The 16,311-nt window shown below is 45.1% G+C and overlaps 1 protein-coding gene across 1 annotated transcript; it reads right to left on the bottom strand.

The window, feature by feature from the left end:
* Positions 1 to 1,950: 1,950 nt before the first annotated feature.
* LOC311303472 (E3 ubiquitin-protein ligase TRIM39-like) lies at positions 1,951 to 15,124 on the bottom strand. The gene is made up of 6 exons (XM_084429983.1): positions 14,336 to 15,124; positions 4,258 to 4,353; positions 3,915 to 4,145; positions 3,790 to 3,812; positions 3,590 to 3,708; positions 1,951 to 3,030 (listed from the first exon to the last, which is right to left on the bottom strand). The coding sequence occupies exons 1-6, from the start codon at positions 14,729 to 14,731 to the stop codon at positions 2,489 to 2,491; spliced, it is 1,407 nt and encodes a 468-aa protein (XP_084286109.1). The 5' UTR covers positions 14,732 to 15,124; the 3' UTR covers positions 1,951 to 2,488.
* Positions 15,125 to 16,311: the final 1,187 nt, after the last annotated feature.

Raw genomic sequence — 16,311 nt, 5'->3', positions numbered from 1 at the left:
GTGTGTTGAGGGATTTAGGAACATACCCGTGCCTTGGTTTGAGTATGACTCTTGAGTCATTAGGCCCAAACTCCATACACGTCGCGCTGCAGCGGGCGCATGCAAAGCAGACCCAGCTGAAGCACTGGAGATGCTGAAGCCATGAGACCCAGCATCTTCTGAAACTTTTTGAGCGGGACTAAAGTGCCGTGGCGAAAAGTTTTCGTCATGCGCTGAATACTCAGTCTGCACTGTGGCGACAGTTGTGCTGTCATAGACAGCGAGTCCAGTTCTGTACCCAGAAAAGATATTGTCTGACTGGGAGACAGCGAACTCTTCGCCCAATTGACTTTGAGACCTAGATTCTCGAGGTGATCGAGTAATATGGTCCTGTGTTCTATGAGCTCGAGCTAGAACCAGCCAATCGTCCAAATAATTCAGAACTCATATGCCCCGGAGTTTCAGGGGTGTGAGTGCTGCATCCATGCACATTGTGAATGTACGAGGTGCTAGGGACAGGCCAAACGGCAGGACTGTGTATTGATATACCTGGCCCTCGAAGGCGAATCTCAAAAATCGCCTCTGACGTGACGCTATTTGTATTTGGAAATAAGCGTCTTTCAGATCTATTGACATAAACCAGTCCCCTTGGCGAATTTGCGAGAGGATTTTCTTGGTTGTGAGCATTCTGAACCGTCTTTCAGAAGTGCTTTGTTCAGCTGTCTTAGATCTAAAATGGGTCTGAGACCCCCGTCTTTTTTGGGTACCAGAAAATATCTGCTGTACATGCCCCCTTCGCTTTGAGCTTGTGATAAGGGTTCTATAGCCCCTTTGCTCAATAGTTTCGCTATTTCGGCTCGAAGTAGGTGTGCTACTTCCTTTTCCACCGTAGTTTAGGTTCGCGTCGCGTGACGTCGCAGGTGTCGAACGAACTGTAGCGAATAGCCTCTTTTTATAATGTTCAGCACCCACTCTGATATCCCGGGAAGCTTTGCCCATGCGTTCTCGTGAGTAGCTAGGGGTAGAATGATATCTGGGCTCTAACAGCGGGCAGCTTGCCCGTGCTCTGCTCTCATATAGCGGTACGCTGAGAGAGAGCGAGCGGGGCGAACCCCGTTGGGTTTATCATGTCTGTGAGCGAATGAGGGCGCGGGACAGCGGGCCCATTCATAACGCTGAAAACACCGTCTGCTTGGGCAGACTGTATGTGCGTTGGTTTCGTTTTTACAGAAACCGTGAGACATGCAGTGTGTAGTGTTTGTGGGCACTGGGTCGTGGGCACATTCACTACATCTAGTGCACAATCGACGTGAGTCGATTTTATTTGTGCGATTTATAGTGGCGCGAAGGGCGAGATCCTTCACGCTCCTCAAATCCGGCAGGCTAACAGCTTCCGGTCCTTCCTCGTCCATCTTACGGAGAAGGTTGGCCTGGAAGATCTGTAGTATGGCCATGGAGTGTAGCGCAGAGACAGCGTGCCCGGCGGCGGTGTAAGCGCGACCGTGCAAGGCTGACGTCGTGCGGCAAGCTTTGGATGGTAGCGCCGTCTTAGCACGCCGTCCAGCAGAGGGCGGGCAAAGATGGGCAGCTACAGCTTCCTCCACGGGGGGAGAGAATGGTACCCCTTGTCTTTAGCACCGTCGACTACGGAGAATGCTGCTGACATGGAAGTACGCATTCTGGCTGAAAAGGGGGCGCTCCAGGACTTCTTCATGAAGCTCAGGAAGAAAAGGCGCTGGTCTCGAAGGCGGCGAAGCATGGTCCCCTTGCAGAAAACAGCCGTCCAGTCGGTTGTGTGCAGGCTCCTGGGGCATCGACCACTCAAGGCCGAGGCTCGCAACGGCCTGCTCCTAAGAGTTGCCGGCAGTTGCCGCAGAGCAGCCAATTGGTGCGCGAGCCGTCTCGCCCATGTCTGCATGCTGCTGCAACGCGTTTTACAATATTACAAAATTAAGGATAATTTTTGGCTTCAATATCTCGTGGAAAACGAGCGTAAGCTATTACGCAGTACGAGAGAACCTCTCGTAAGAGAACATGAATAAAGCGAGTATTTGCTTTATAGGCCAAACCTGAGAAAATGGCGCCATCTTGTGAAAAAGTCCAAATTAAAATTTTGTACCTTTCCCAAAAGAATAAAAATGTTAAATGTTTGTTTGTTAAATGGCCCTGTGATAAAAATTTAAAATAAATTAAAAAATGTAGGTTTCTGTGGGGATATTTTTGTCCATAAGGTCCTGAGTGTAAATATGTTGTGTTACTAGTGTACAATTGATTCATGAAAGAAAAAGATGAGAGTAAAATAAGAAAATTCCAATAAAAATAAACACTTGTGCCAAAATGGATGAAGTTGGAATTACCACAGGGCAAAAATGTCCTTAAGGACACACAAGGGTTAAGTTGGCTCTAAATTTTACATATAAGTGTGATTGATCAGTGAGACCCTTTGATTACAGTGTTGCTATTGAAGCATAATTTGCAAAACTGAATTAATCTAGAAGCAGAATCAGATTTAACTGTGATTTTCTGCTGTTATTAACAGTTTAACTGGTAAGATCCTCAGAGGAGAAGTTGTGCAGCGATTATATAAGAATGGAAAGACTGTGTCGTTGAAGGTGGATGTGAATGTGAGTAAATGTGTGTTAGTTACAGGATCAGAGAATGACACTGTTCCTCTGTCATAGTCCAGCTGAACTCTCACACGCTGAAGCTTCTGTTTAACAGTTAAGACAGTGACGGGTTGCTCTGGGGATTGTGAGGTGTATTTGCTGTTCATGTATCGCACACGCCAGACATTAGAGTCAAAGAAATCTCCCTTCCTTTGGTTTGATGCTGTGGTTATTCCAAGAATCCAGAGTGTATTGTCTCCAACCTCCACATCCCAGCAGTGTGTTCCTGAGTTAAAGCCCTCAGATCCCAGGACACATGCATACTCATCAATCCTCTCTGGATTATCAGGAAGTGTTTTACCTACACGACTGTACAACACACTGGTCAGATCAGTAGAGAGTGTGAGACGAGGATTTGCTGTGTTTGGATCCAGAGTCAACGGAGCTGCAAAGAGAATAACATCAGATTACAGGATGAAATATGATGTATTAGAAATATAAATGTAAAACACAAATAAAGACTTTTTTGAAAGAAATCATAAATGACGTTATCTTAACAATGGTCTCTCAGTTACTGTCAGAATTGATTGAGGCTTCATTTTTAATATCATCAATAAACACTATTGTTAGGGTGACCTGCAAAGCTGGCACGTATGTGTCAGTGTCAAATAATGTAATAATGTAAACATAATGAATGGTGACTGTAGAAAGCAAAAGCTGAATCCCGGGCATTTTGGGCGATCTCGAAATCCTGGCCAGACATGTCCTGGTTAAACAGGACGTATGGTCACCCTAACTATTGTATCGTAATACATAAATATAGATTATGAGGAATAGACTTTTAATTATGAGTTCGCTGTATGATCTGATGATTTTCTGAAATACAGTTCAGATTCACTTAGAAATTCAAGTAATTGTTAAATATATTTCTATCAAATGTTGATGTTGTGTGTGTTTATAACTGAACTATCTTCTGCACTGGTGTCAAATCTGCTGAGACTCACTGTGTTGGACAGTTTCCAGCATCTTCTTCCAGACTCTGAACGGCAGGTTACCCAGATAACGCGACACATGAATCAAAGCTCCAGAACTCATCCGTGGATCCGGCTGTGAGATCTGGACTCTGAGGAACATTCAGGAGTCAGAACTGCAGTGAATTTGAGTTCAGATCCACTGAGAGAAGAGATACGAGCAGCTCACTTACCTTTCCATCGTGACTTTAAAGTTCTGGAAAAAATAGAGTTTGAAAACATTTTAATATCTTATCAAACACTCTTATTATCAATGAGTCTCTCTATACAAGTTGTTTTATGCACAAAGATTTGTCACCTTTAGAAACGAGACGTCATTGTCTTTCATCATCTCCTCCATGTTTCTGATTGTGTGTGAAAGAGCTGAGATGTGTGTGTTCATCTCCTCCAGCTTCTCCTTCATCCTCTGCTTCTTCTGCTCCTCTTCCTCTCTCAGTGCAGTGATTGTAGCTTCTTCTTCGTCTCTGAGAAACTGATGAAGCTTCTCAAACTCTTCTTTAATCTGACGCTCTGTGTGCTCAGCTTGAGACTGAAATCAAATCACATTCACTTCAGTCAGCGCTGTATGAACACACACTCCACTAATGTCAATAATAAACTCTGTGTGTGAATGTTGAGTATTTAACTCTTTATATCCTCACCTTGATGTGTTTAATAGTTTTATCACACTTTTTCTTCATTTCTTCTCCATGTTTGAGCTTGTTTTGTAAGGACGTCAGTGCTGTATTAAATTCCTCCTACAGGTTAAGATGAAAATATGTGAAACTTATGCAGCTCTAAGAGGTTTAAACATTTTTTTTTTTTTTTTTTTTGCAATGGCCAATTCTTAATTATTGTATCCATGTAGTTGTAATTTTGTGGTTGTGCAAATACAAATACAGAAAGAGAAAGTATGTTAGTATCAATCACTTTTTGGTGTGTCTTGTAATTAATCACATATTATTAATGAAAAAATATTAATAACCCATGACATTTCTATTTTCAATGTTTCGTGCCAATGCTGTTACATTCAAGAAGATTTGAACATCAGAAGGTCAAAGTTTGGGCCTTCAATTCTAATTTACAGTCATTAGCTCCGAGCAACAGGAAAGTCAGATATTTTGGTTTGAATGTGGATTTTTTGGATATTTCAGACTCAGAGTTCTCTTACGAGAGTACTCTCGTGTTGCGTAAGCTAGCTTACGCTACGGGAAAATCCCTTTTCTCGAGAATACTGAAGCCAAAAAAATTATTCTTAATTTTTGCATTAGTTTAAAACGCATTGCTGCATAAGCAGACCTAGGCGAGGCAGCTCGCGCGCCTATTGGTTGCTCTGCAGCAACTGCTGCAACCTATCGAGGGACTGCCCGTGACGTAAGCACCAATGAGGGCGCGGGCGCCCGTGCACGTCACGTCCCGCCAGAAGGGGCGTGGCTTAAGTCTATATAAGCAGAGTCCAGATAGGTTGTTCTTTGATTTTTCATCTCTTCAGCGAAGTGGTCACACCTCGCTGTTCTCCGGAGAAGCCTGCGCCATCGAAGAGCCTTCAGTGGGACGAGCCTTCTCAGAAGCCGCGCCATCTCTCGCCGCTTCAGCCGCCGTTCCTGCTGCGCTATCCGGTGCCGATATCCTTACATTGCTGGCGTGTTACGTTACACACGCTTTTCTAAAAGAGCGAGGCGTTGTTGCAAATGCCTCTCTTCACCAAGTGCGGCTCTTGCCAAGCCACCCTCAGCGACAGGGACCACCACATCCTGTGCGTTTCCTGCCTGGGACGAAGTCATGCGGACCACGCGCTTTCCCAGGGCGTCTGCCCGGAATGCGAGGAGATGTCTATGTCGACCCTGCGGGCTCGTCTAGCATCTTTCAACGTGGACCCCGCCAAAAAGCCCGTAAAAAGCGCCGTTCACAGAGAACACCGGAGGCCACCGCTGCGAGCGCTTGCATGCCGGATATCTCCCCGTGTGCATCGCTCTCTGGATCCCCCACCTCTATCACGGCCGGCCAGCGCCCTTCCGCCCCCGCCGTGCATATCGAGTCTGAGGGGGACGACGCAGAAGAGGACAGCTGCTCTCTTCTGACTTCAGAGTGCGAAGGCTGGTCGGGCGATGTGCGGGCTAGCTTCGACTCAGAGCTTCTCCTCCTGCTCACCAAGGCCGTGGAGGACCTCGGCCTCGATTGGTCGCTGCCCGAGGAACCCGCGCCCAGCAGGCTGGTCGGCTGTTTCCTGCCCGGTCGTCGCTCGACGCCTCACACGAGGCCCGCTCCCTTCCTGCCGAAACTCCACGAGGAGCTGACTAAAAGCTGGAGGGCGCCATTTTCTGCCAGGCTGCGGTCTACTGTCTCTTCGACGCTCTCTCATGTTGACGGTGCGAAAGACAAGGGCTACCTCTGCATTCCTCCAGTCGAGGAACCGGTAGCCACACAAGCCATGCGGCACTTCTTACCGAAGCACTCTAGTTCCGCTACGGGTCGCTCAAAGCAGCTGCCCAGCCGGAAATCAGCGCCTCCGCAGCCAGCTTCACAGCGCCGTCAGCCGAGAGAGTTTCAGCAGCGCTCGCGCTCTTCAAGCCGCCACAGGCCGCCTCCCTCCCGGGGACCCAGGCCCAAGATAGCGCTGAAACCTGAGCCCTCAAAGTCTTCCTGACCACACTAGGAAGACGGAGATGGTCGAGTCTCATTCCATTTGTAGGCTATTGACTATAACCCCTGTGGCGCGTTACGGCTGCGACGCGGCTCGCGGAGCTGATCGCGCCCACTCTAGTCAATGCTTGTGTTTACAACAGCCACGACGCGGCGCGTTTCAGAAGCTCTCTCCGCGCCGCTTCGCTAAAGATAGGCGCCTAGTCTATTTTCGACGGACGCCGCGTCCAAGCCGCACCGTAAATAAAAAAAAGTAAAAGCAGGACCTCGTGCTTATTTAACACAGTTCTCTCACGTGAAGACCGCATTTGTTAACCCTCGCGGAGTCGCGGCAAGTGCACACTCACAGCACCAGAGAGGAATCTTGACGGCACTTGCAAGAAAATGGATAAGTAGGCTACATAATTAAATTCACAAATATTACACCATTTAAACATTATTAAAAATACATAGGCTACTGAGTTACTAAAACAATATTTGCCAAAGAATACACTTGTATGTTCACAGTTTGAACGTTCTTGTTTCCATTTGTTTCATTTCAAGATCTGAGGTGAATTATATGAGGTTTAAAGCGGTTTACCGCAATACCGCGGGAATTTCTTGCTTTTCAACCGCGGTAAGAAAAAATCCATACCGTCCCAGCCCTAGGTGGTGGTGGCGCAGTGGATAAGACACATGCCTTTGGTGTGAGAGACCCGGGTTCGAATCCACTGTGAGACACCAATGTGTCCTTGAGCAAGACACTTAACCCCTAGTTGCTCCAGAGGCGTGCGACCTCTGACATATCTAGCAATTGTAAGTCGCTTTGGATAAAAGCGTCAGCTAAAATGAATAAATGTAAATGTACACAACATGCTCGCCTGTACCCAAAGGCCGTTTTCACGGCCGCCCAAATAAATCTCAAAAACAGCATTATGTCTGTTTGTCCGGCTCACGCCGATGGTGTTATAAATGTAGGTTCTGTGCCCACTTACCAGTGCTCACTCCTACACATAAGCACGGCCCATTCAGTGTTGCACACTCATTCACGGCCCACATCAATAAAACCGGCTCACGCCGTGTGTGTTTTAGATTTAGAAAAGGTGCCCGCTTTACAGTGCTCACCCCTACACACAAACACGGGTCGCTCTGTGACACACACTCACTCAGAGCCCCCGTCAATAAACACAAAATGCGTTCTGTGTGCAGAGAACCCATCAATAAACACAAATTGTGTTATGTTTGTGCAGAGCGCGCGCGCCTCCATGAGCGCGCGCTCACTAGCAAACGCTGTATGCTATGTGCCACACACACACAGCGACCAAAGCCCGAACATCATTCTCCCTCTGGCTTTACGCATAAAGGCATGGGAAATGATCCCGGGCGTGTCAGATTGGGTACTGAACACTATAGAATGGGGCTATTCACTGCAGTTCGCTCGCAGACCCCCACGCTTTCGAGCCAGGGTCGAAACCACGGTGAAAGATGAAGTAGCACACCTACTCCGCACCGAGATTGCGAAACTGCTGGAAAAAGGGACTATAGAAACTGTCCCTCTGATATAGAGCGAGTCAGGTTTCTACAGCAGGTATTTTCCTCGTCCCAAAGAAGGATGGTGGTCTCAGACCCATTCTAGATCTCAGACGGTTAAACAAAGCCCTTATGCAGAGATCGTTAAAAATGCTCACGACCAGACAAATTCTCGCGCAAATTCGCCCGAGAGACTGGTTTATCTCTGTGGATCTGAAGGATGCCTATTTTCAGATTCAAATAGCGCCCCATCACAGGCCTTTCTTGCGATTCGCCTTCGAGGGTCAGAGCTATCAGTACACCGTCCTGCTGTTCGGTCTGTCTTTGGCACCTCGTACATTCACGAAGTGCATGGACGCAGCGCTCGCTCCCCTGAGACATCAAGGGATGCGAATTTTGAACTATTTGGATGACTGGCTAATTCTAGCGCAGTCAGAGGCAGAGCTGATAGCCCACAAAGCCTTATTACTCGACCATTTACAGGATTTGGGTCTCCAAATCAACTGGACCAAGAGCTCGCTGTCTCCCAGCCAGAAAATGTCCTTTCTGGGGACAGACTTAGACTCTGTGTCAATGACAGTGCGGCTGACGTCACAGCGCGCCCTGCAAATTCAGCGCTTGGTAGCGTCTTTCAAGGTCGCAGCATCTTTCCTCTCAAGTGCTTCCAGAGGATGCTGGGTCTTATGGCTTCGGCCTCGGCAGTGCTTCGACTGGGCTTGCTTTTCATGAGGCCTCTCCAGCACTGGCTGAAAACGCGGGTCCCGCTTTGAGCATGGACCTCCGGCCGCGTTCGCCTCAGGGTGACTCAGAACTGTGTTACAGCACTGGATCCCTGGAAGGTGACAGACTGGTATCAGTCAGGCGTGGATCTGGGAATGGTCTTGAAACAAAAAGTAATCTCGACAGACGCCTCCAACCCGGTGTTTGGCCTGTGGGCAGCCCAGGAAGGGCGCCTACACATAAACTGTCTGGAGATGAAAGCGGTCGAGAACGCCTTGGGACATTTTCTCCCCTTCCTAAAGGGCCACAATGTCTTAGTCCGTACGGACAACATGGCGGTGGTGTCCTACATAAACCGTCAGGGTGGTCTCAGGTCACGGAGCCTCCACATGCTGGCAGAACGCCTCCTCGTGTGGGCCCAGCACAATCTGCGCTTGCTAAGAGCAGCGCATGTACCAGGCTGCCAAAATGTGGGCCCGGACATGCTGTCCAGAGACAATGTTCTCCCCGGGGAATGGTCCCTGCACTCTCAGGTAGTCCAGTTACTATGGGACACCTTCGGCAGAGCGGAAATCGATCTCTTTGCATCATCAGAGAACGCGCACTGCCCAATATTTTTCATGAAACACAGGGACGCGCTGGCCCGCGACTGACCCAGCCGCTCGCTCTATGCGTTTCCTCCGATTGCGCTATTACCACAGGTGATCAAGCGAATCAGGGAGAACGAATGCTCTGTGCTCCTTTTGGCGCCGCTCTGGAGGAACCAAGTTTGGTTCCCAGAGCTGATGCAGCTAGCGAGTACGACCCCATGGCCGATTCCGGTGAGGAAGGATCTCCTCTCCCAGGCCAGAGGTGCGATTTGGCACGCTGTAGCGTTACGGAGATTCTCTTCTTTCTTCAGGAGCTTTTGGACGAGGGCAGGTCCCCCTCCACGCTCAAAGTATACGTGGCGGCCATAGCAGCGTTTACAAAACCTATGCATGGCCAGTCACTGGGAAGGAATGATCTCATCATCCGCTTCTTGAGAGGAGCTAGGAGATTAAACCCTCCCCGGCCCCCTCTGGTTCTGGTCTGGGACCTCTCCATGGTCCTGGATGCCATGAAGGGCGAACCCTTCGAACCACTTCAGTCCGTGGATCTGCGGTATCTTTCGTTTAAGACCGCTTTCCTCGTGGCTCTCGCCTCAGTTAAGCGAGTGAGTGGGTGACCTCCACGCGCTCTCTGTGAGTGCTACGTGCATTGAGTTTGGGCCTAATGACTCCAAAGTCATCCTCAAACCAAGACACGGTTATGTCCCCAAAGTGCTTTACACTTGTTCAGATCACAAGTCATTTCACTGTCAGCTCTCCCAAGACCTGATGGTGAGGGCGATGTGAATTTTCTCTGCCCTGTCAGGGCATTAAAAATATACGTTGAACGGTCTGCTGCTTTCTGGCAGTCAGAACAGCTCTTTGTTTCTTTTGGTGGCCGTACTTAAGGGCTAGCCACGTCGAAACAGAGCCAATCCAGGTGGATAGTTGACGCTATCGCTCTAGCTTATAGGTCTAAGGGCCTTCGATGTCCTCTGGGCATCAGAGCTCATTCCACCAGAGGCATGGCCTCTTAGTGGGCATGGTCCAGCGGAGTTTCACTCCAGGATATTTGTATGGCGGCAGGCTGGGCCTCTCCGTCTACATTTATGAGGTTTTATAACCTGGAAGTTCCCGCCTTACAGGCTAAACTGTTGCCAGTCTAACATAACACGTACTGTTCTGCTCGACTCAGATCTGCGCAGACTGTGTATTATGTACGTGCTGCCGGCACGGAAACTAAATCGACAAATCAGGCTGATTGTTCCCCCTGACTGTAGTTATACACTCACATCTGTCCCTCGGGCTCAGATGTCTTCTGACTGACAAGCAGTTATTAATCATTCTTAAGAGATTCAGCCCACGGATGTCTATCCCGGCTGTTCTACCATACTAAGCACCCATTCCCCCTACTCAGGAATGGTTAATTATATTCATAGGCCCACCCCGGTCGGCCCAGATATAACCACTATTATGTGTATCCCGGGCACATGCCCTTGGGAATATATATGTGGACATCACTAGCGTGCACAGCGTTTTACATTGGGTTCCCGTAGCGTAAGCTAGCTTACGCAACACGAAGAGTACTCTCGTAAGAGAACGCTCTCGGTTACTAACGTAATCTCGGTTCTCTCTAGATGAGGGAACGAGTGTTGCGTAACCCTGCCGTGCTTGTGCTACTTTCTGGTTTCGCTTTAGTATGAAAAACCAAAGAACAACCTATCTGGACTCTGCTTATATAGTCTTAAGCCACGGCCCTTCTGGCGGGACGTGACGTGCACGGGCGCCCGCGCCCTCATTGGTGCTTACGTCACGGGCAGTCCCTCGATAGGTTGCAGCAGTTGCTGCAGAGCAACCAATAGGCGCGCAAGCTGCCTCGCCTAGGTCTGCTTATGCAGCAATGCGTTTTAAACTAATGCAAAAATTAAGGATAATTTTTTGGCTTCAGTATTCTCGAGAAAAGGGATTTTCCCGTAGAAAATCACTATCACAGATGAGGGAACAACACTCGTTCCCTCATCTAGAGAGAACCGAGGTTACATTAGTAACCGAGAGCGTTTTTAGCTACTCCTCCTAACTGGTTTATTTTATTCACACCAAACTTTTTCAACATGATGAAAATACATTAAAGGGCACCTATTATGACTCTTTTCACAAGATGTAAAATAAGTCTCTGATGTCCCCAGAGTATGTATGTGAAGTTTTAGCTCAAAATACCCAACAGATCATTTTTTACAGCATAAATTGTTTTTACAGTTTAAATTGTCATTTTTTGGGGGCTCAGAAAAACGCGCTGTTTTAGTGTGTGCCCTTTAAATGCAAATTAACTGCTGCTGCAAGGCCCAGGGGGCGGAGCCTCACGAGCTCGCGCTTCAGTCAGGACAATCTCATCTGATAATATCAGAACAGAAACTCTCAGTTGCGGTGTTCATTTAGACTCAGAGTCTGACAATAATGCCCAGAGAATATATGCTGTATGAGATAGAACAGGTATAGTGTAGTTTAATTATGGTTATAACTTATTTGTCATCTGCTTTTATCCACTATTAATACAAGCCTGCTGTAGCAAACCCCGTCCGAATGATGACCAAAATAACGTTATACTGATGAGTTCAGTGAAGTTTATTGTACATCACACAAAAGATGAGCGTTAGTTTTACTCCAGAGAATCACTGTAAGACCTGAATAAACACAGTATAAGAAGTGCGTATTAAAGTCTTATCCATAAACTCTCGCTCTCTCTCCCTTTCATTATCAACAACATACACAGCGAAGTACACAAAACACTTGTTACAACTAACAGTAAACAAATACAGTATATACACACCTTTTCAGTGGGTGCTAAATAAACTGGTAAACCTTATATCCGTAAAATGACTCGATGAGCTGTCATAAAGTGCGCGCTCTCACTTTCATTTCTGCCGTGATCAGTAACGTTAGTCCTGTCGCTCCGGAGACCGTAAGCTGGATCACAAACAGTACAGATCCATCCTCGAGTAACAACAAGAGTAAATGAAGACTGCTATGTTCATTCTTACATCCAACAACAGCACACCTCAATCGCTTAGGAGACATTCTTGTCTACAGCTGCTCCAGCTTCGAACAATGGTGGACTCTGTGTCCAGCTCACTCAGGGTGGGTCTAGGCTCAAACAGCAGTGTCAATCAAAAGCCCCTTTCACACAGCGCATTGAACCCGGGAAATTGCCGGAACGCCTTCTGTGTGAACGCAAACACGACCCGGGTTTAATGCCGGGATCGATGCCGGGTTGGAGACCTAGTAACATTGCCGTGTTCAGTCCCGGGACGCGCGCTGTGTGAACAAAAGCCGTAATAATGCCGTGTCGTAGTGATGACGCTGAAGCCGGGATCGATTGCCAGCTGTGAAACGGTACGAAATGCGCAATTTTATGATCGAATCAGAGAAATAAATGCATAAGCGTGGTTTCTCGAGAGAGAAATCGCAGCTCATAAGCAAACTGAAGACGCTGCTGAGACATTACAAGTCACATCGATGTCACGTGTCTTTCCGGGACATACACGGGTTGTGTGTGAACGCGCTCTCTGATTCCGGAAAATCACTGGCAGTGTGAATGAACCAAAATCAAATGAACCCGGGTCAAATCCCGGGTCACTTTATCCGTGTATTTTCCGGAATCTCTGTGTGAAAGGGGCTAAGGAGTCGTGGGAGGGGCTTGCGCAATTCTACCTCACATTGCACCGAATTTGAGAACAGCTCATTCTGAGACAGTGCTTATGATTTATTGAGATTGTAAAAAAAACACTGGGTGGATTTTTATCATTCTAGGGTGGTTTTGCTCACACACTGCCAACACACATTTATGTTCAAACACCATGTAAAAGTGAATTTTGCATAATAGGTGCCCTTTAACCCTCTGAGGTCGACAAACGCGCCCGCGCGTTTTGCTGGATTTTCTTCACATTGTAGCACTATAAACTTAAATTACTTCGTCATTTATGGTAAACATACAGAAAAAAAGAAATATAAAAAAATAATCTGTGATATTTCTACTTTTGTATGTGTCCACTTACAATCAAATCAAAACATTTTGTTTTTTTTTCTTGAGCATGTCTATAAACTGAAACCAAACTCAGCAAATACTTGTCACACATTTATGAGCCATATACCTTTATAAACATTTAAGTGTGTACTTTTAAATGATCGGATTCAAACTGAAAACAAATATTCTATGTTTAAGTAATTTGTATAAAACCAACAAGATGTCCAGCTTCTCAAACGCTTCCTAATTATTTTTTAATTTGACCACGCCTACGAGCGCAAAAGACATTCACATGCAAATCTCCACATGGAACGCGAACGCGCTCATTACCTCAAAAACAAAGCACCAACAAACTTCACAAGTTTCTGCTTTTCGTCGAGTTTGAAAGTCGCGCCGTGAGCTTACATTGGATTTACCTCAGAAGAAGAAGAACGCGATTTGAAGACAAGAAAGATGTAAGGTAAGCAATTATTACATAGTTTGTTATTGTTGCATAAATTTCACATTGCAGTTAAACTGTTGCTAGATATATGGTGAATATTATAATATTTAGACCCGTGTTTACTGTTACTGTGTTTGTGGATATCTGCTCAAACGTAGATATGTATAATATGGTAACCATAATGTTTCATATTTTGGAGCGCGATCGCGTTTGAATATATCATATTTGGAGCGCGATCGCGTTTGAATGTATCATATTTGGAGAGCGATCGCGTTTGAAATGCACTGTGCATAGCCTACTGCTTACAAGGCACAACAAACCTGGTGTTCATTATATTATATATTGTTGGAAACATTTGTGTGTGTGTGTGTGTGTGTGTGTGTGTGTTAAAGATGCTAAATTGAGAACGGATATTAAACATCTCAAACGGTTTTGCTATAGTGAGGGATTCAAGTAATAACTTTTGTGCTCTAAGTTTTATGCCAGCCCAACAGGAAGTCTGCTATTATGGGTTGTTTGGAAACGCATGCTGTGGAATTTGATGCCCTAGGGAATTCATCCAATCCCCACCAAACTTGGTCAGCATGAAGTCAAGACATTGAGGATGCTAAATTGCGGACGGATTTTTGATATCTCGAACGGTTTGGCTGTGGCGAGGAAACAAATTTATGGTGAATAAGTTTAGGCCCTAAATAAATATAAAAGGTCGATTTTATATCAGTAGAAAGTCAGAGATTTAGTGTGAGTAAAAATAAATACTGGTCTATTGTAAACACAAATAATACTCTATGTTTAGCACTGTATTCAGCATATGAAATTAGAGATATGTGTCTTACCTTGTAAGATGAAAGCACTTCACTGATGGGTCTGAATGTGTGATTGTCGTGTTTCTCTGAGTCTATACACACTAAACACACAGGCTGTTTGTCCTCCTGACAGAAGAGTTTGAGTTTCTCACTGTGTAAACTGCAGATCTCCTCAGATCCTGATGAACGTTTCTCATTTCTCTCCTTTATCAATGAATCACACAAGTTTTTTAACGCTAGATTAACTGGAGGTTCACTTCTAGAGGATCTTCTCCTGCAGAGAGGACACTCCTGAGTTTTCTTAGTTTTCCAGAACTGTTGTAGACACTCTTTACAAATACTGTGACTACAGGACAGAAGAACAGGAGTCTTGAAGATGTCACAGCAAACAGGACAAGAAAGCTCTTCCACAGATTTTGAATACATTTCCTCGTCTTGTAAAAGATCCAATGATCTACAATTTACTTTCACTTTCTGAACTTTGGTTTAATTAACCATTACAATCAAAATCTCATCTGGTTTCATTCAGAAATAAACAAAAATGCTATAAAGTGTGCTCCTCTGTTCTTCACAACACTGACTCGTTTTAGCTTTCAGTAAAGCTGAAAGGCAGAAATAATGACTCACTTCCTTTTAGGTTTTGTAAGAGGGTGGAGTTTCAGAAAGACAGACTGGACGTATAGACTGGATTTTTATCACTGTAAAGCCGCTTTGGAACAATCTACATTGAGCGCTATATAAATGAAGATGACTTGACATGTATAGTTTTATCTTTATTTTATGCGTGCTTTCAAGCATATTCTGTATCTGAATCAAGTGAGAGTCTGTAGCATAAAAAAAAACATTATAAAAGAATTTAATACTATAAAACAAAATAAGTTTATATATATATTTAGAGATAGACTGTCATTGTGTGTGTGTGTGTGTGTGTGTGTGTGTGTGGGTGGGGGGGACATGGATGGTAGCAGTTGCTGACTTCAGAACATCATACTAGCATACTTCTCTTCCTATTTCTGCCATTTTTTTATGTTTTTTTTTTTTTTTTTTAGGCCGGTAGGAAAACTTGCATCACCATCTTCAAGTTCAGCTTGGAGTGAGCATCGAGTTTGCGAATCGATTTCGATTCAATATCTATTCATTTGGATAAATATGTACATTTTTCTCATGGAGAAAAATCTAATGTGGTAAACTGCACAGTGAACTCTGTCAGCTGGTACATTATTATTAAAGGTTAATTAATAATTGATTTGTACACAATTGCATGCACAATATGCATTTTTTTCGTAATAAAACATACAAAATTTGAAGGCTGAGACTTTGTTTCATATTGAAAGTATCCTGCTATGTCTTGTCTGTCAACCTATAGACCTTTCTCACAATAACCGGAAATATGTAATCGTTGTGGAAGTTCCTATCAAGCATCAACATATCAGAAAAACATACCCGGGCAAGAGAAAATGGATCAGAGAGTCTTTACAACTTGAAAAAAAAAAAAAAACTTGTCATGGTCCAGTTGTTGATGACTTTGTAAAATGGTGTGGTGATGCTTGTCTGCAGCTGAATGTATCTAAGACCAAAGATATGACTATTGATTTCAGAACTGAAGCCCATTCTTCCCAGTATACGTTCATTAAAGGTGAGAAGGTGGAGTGTGTGGAAAGTTATAAATATTTAGGACTATTATTGACAATAAACTGCGTTTTGGTGTGAATACCAAAAAAAGAAGTCTGTCAGTTTTATTCAACAGTTATGTCCTTAATCATGCTCTTAGGTAGTGACCTTTTTTTGCACTCAAAGTTCTCTATTCTGCTCTCGCTAGACTACAAAAGATGAAAAACAATTGATACAAATATTATTTTGTCCCTTGTGCAATCAGATTGTTAAATACTCAGAATGGTATTTTAAATGTATATGTAGCCTACTGTTGTGTGTTCTTATTTATTTTGTTTTATATTGTGGTATATATTTTATATTTCTACTACGCTGCATACAAATTAATCTTAATC

This window comes from Rutilus rutilus (genome assembly GCF_951802725.1).
Source record: "Rutilus rutilus genome assembly, chromosome: 14".
Classification (NCBI taxonomy): domain Eukaryota; kingdom Metazoa; phylum Chordata; class Actinopteri; order Cypriniformes; family Leuciscidae; genus Rutilus; species Rutilus rutilus.
Note: the sequence above shows the minus strand (reverse complement) of the source record. Positions and strands in the feature narration are given on the sequence as shown.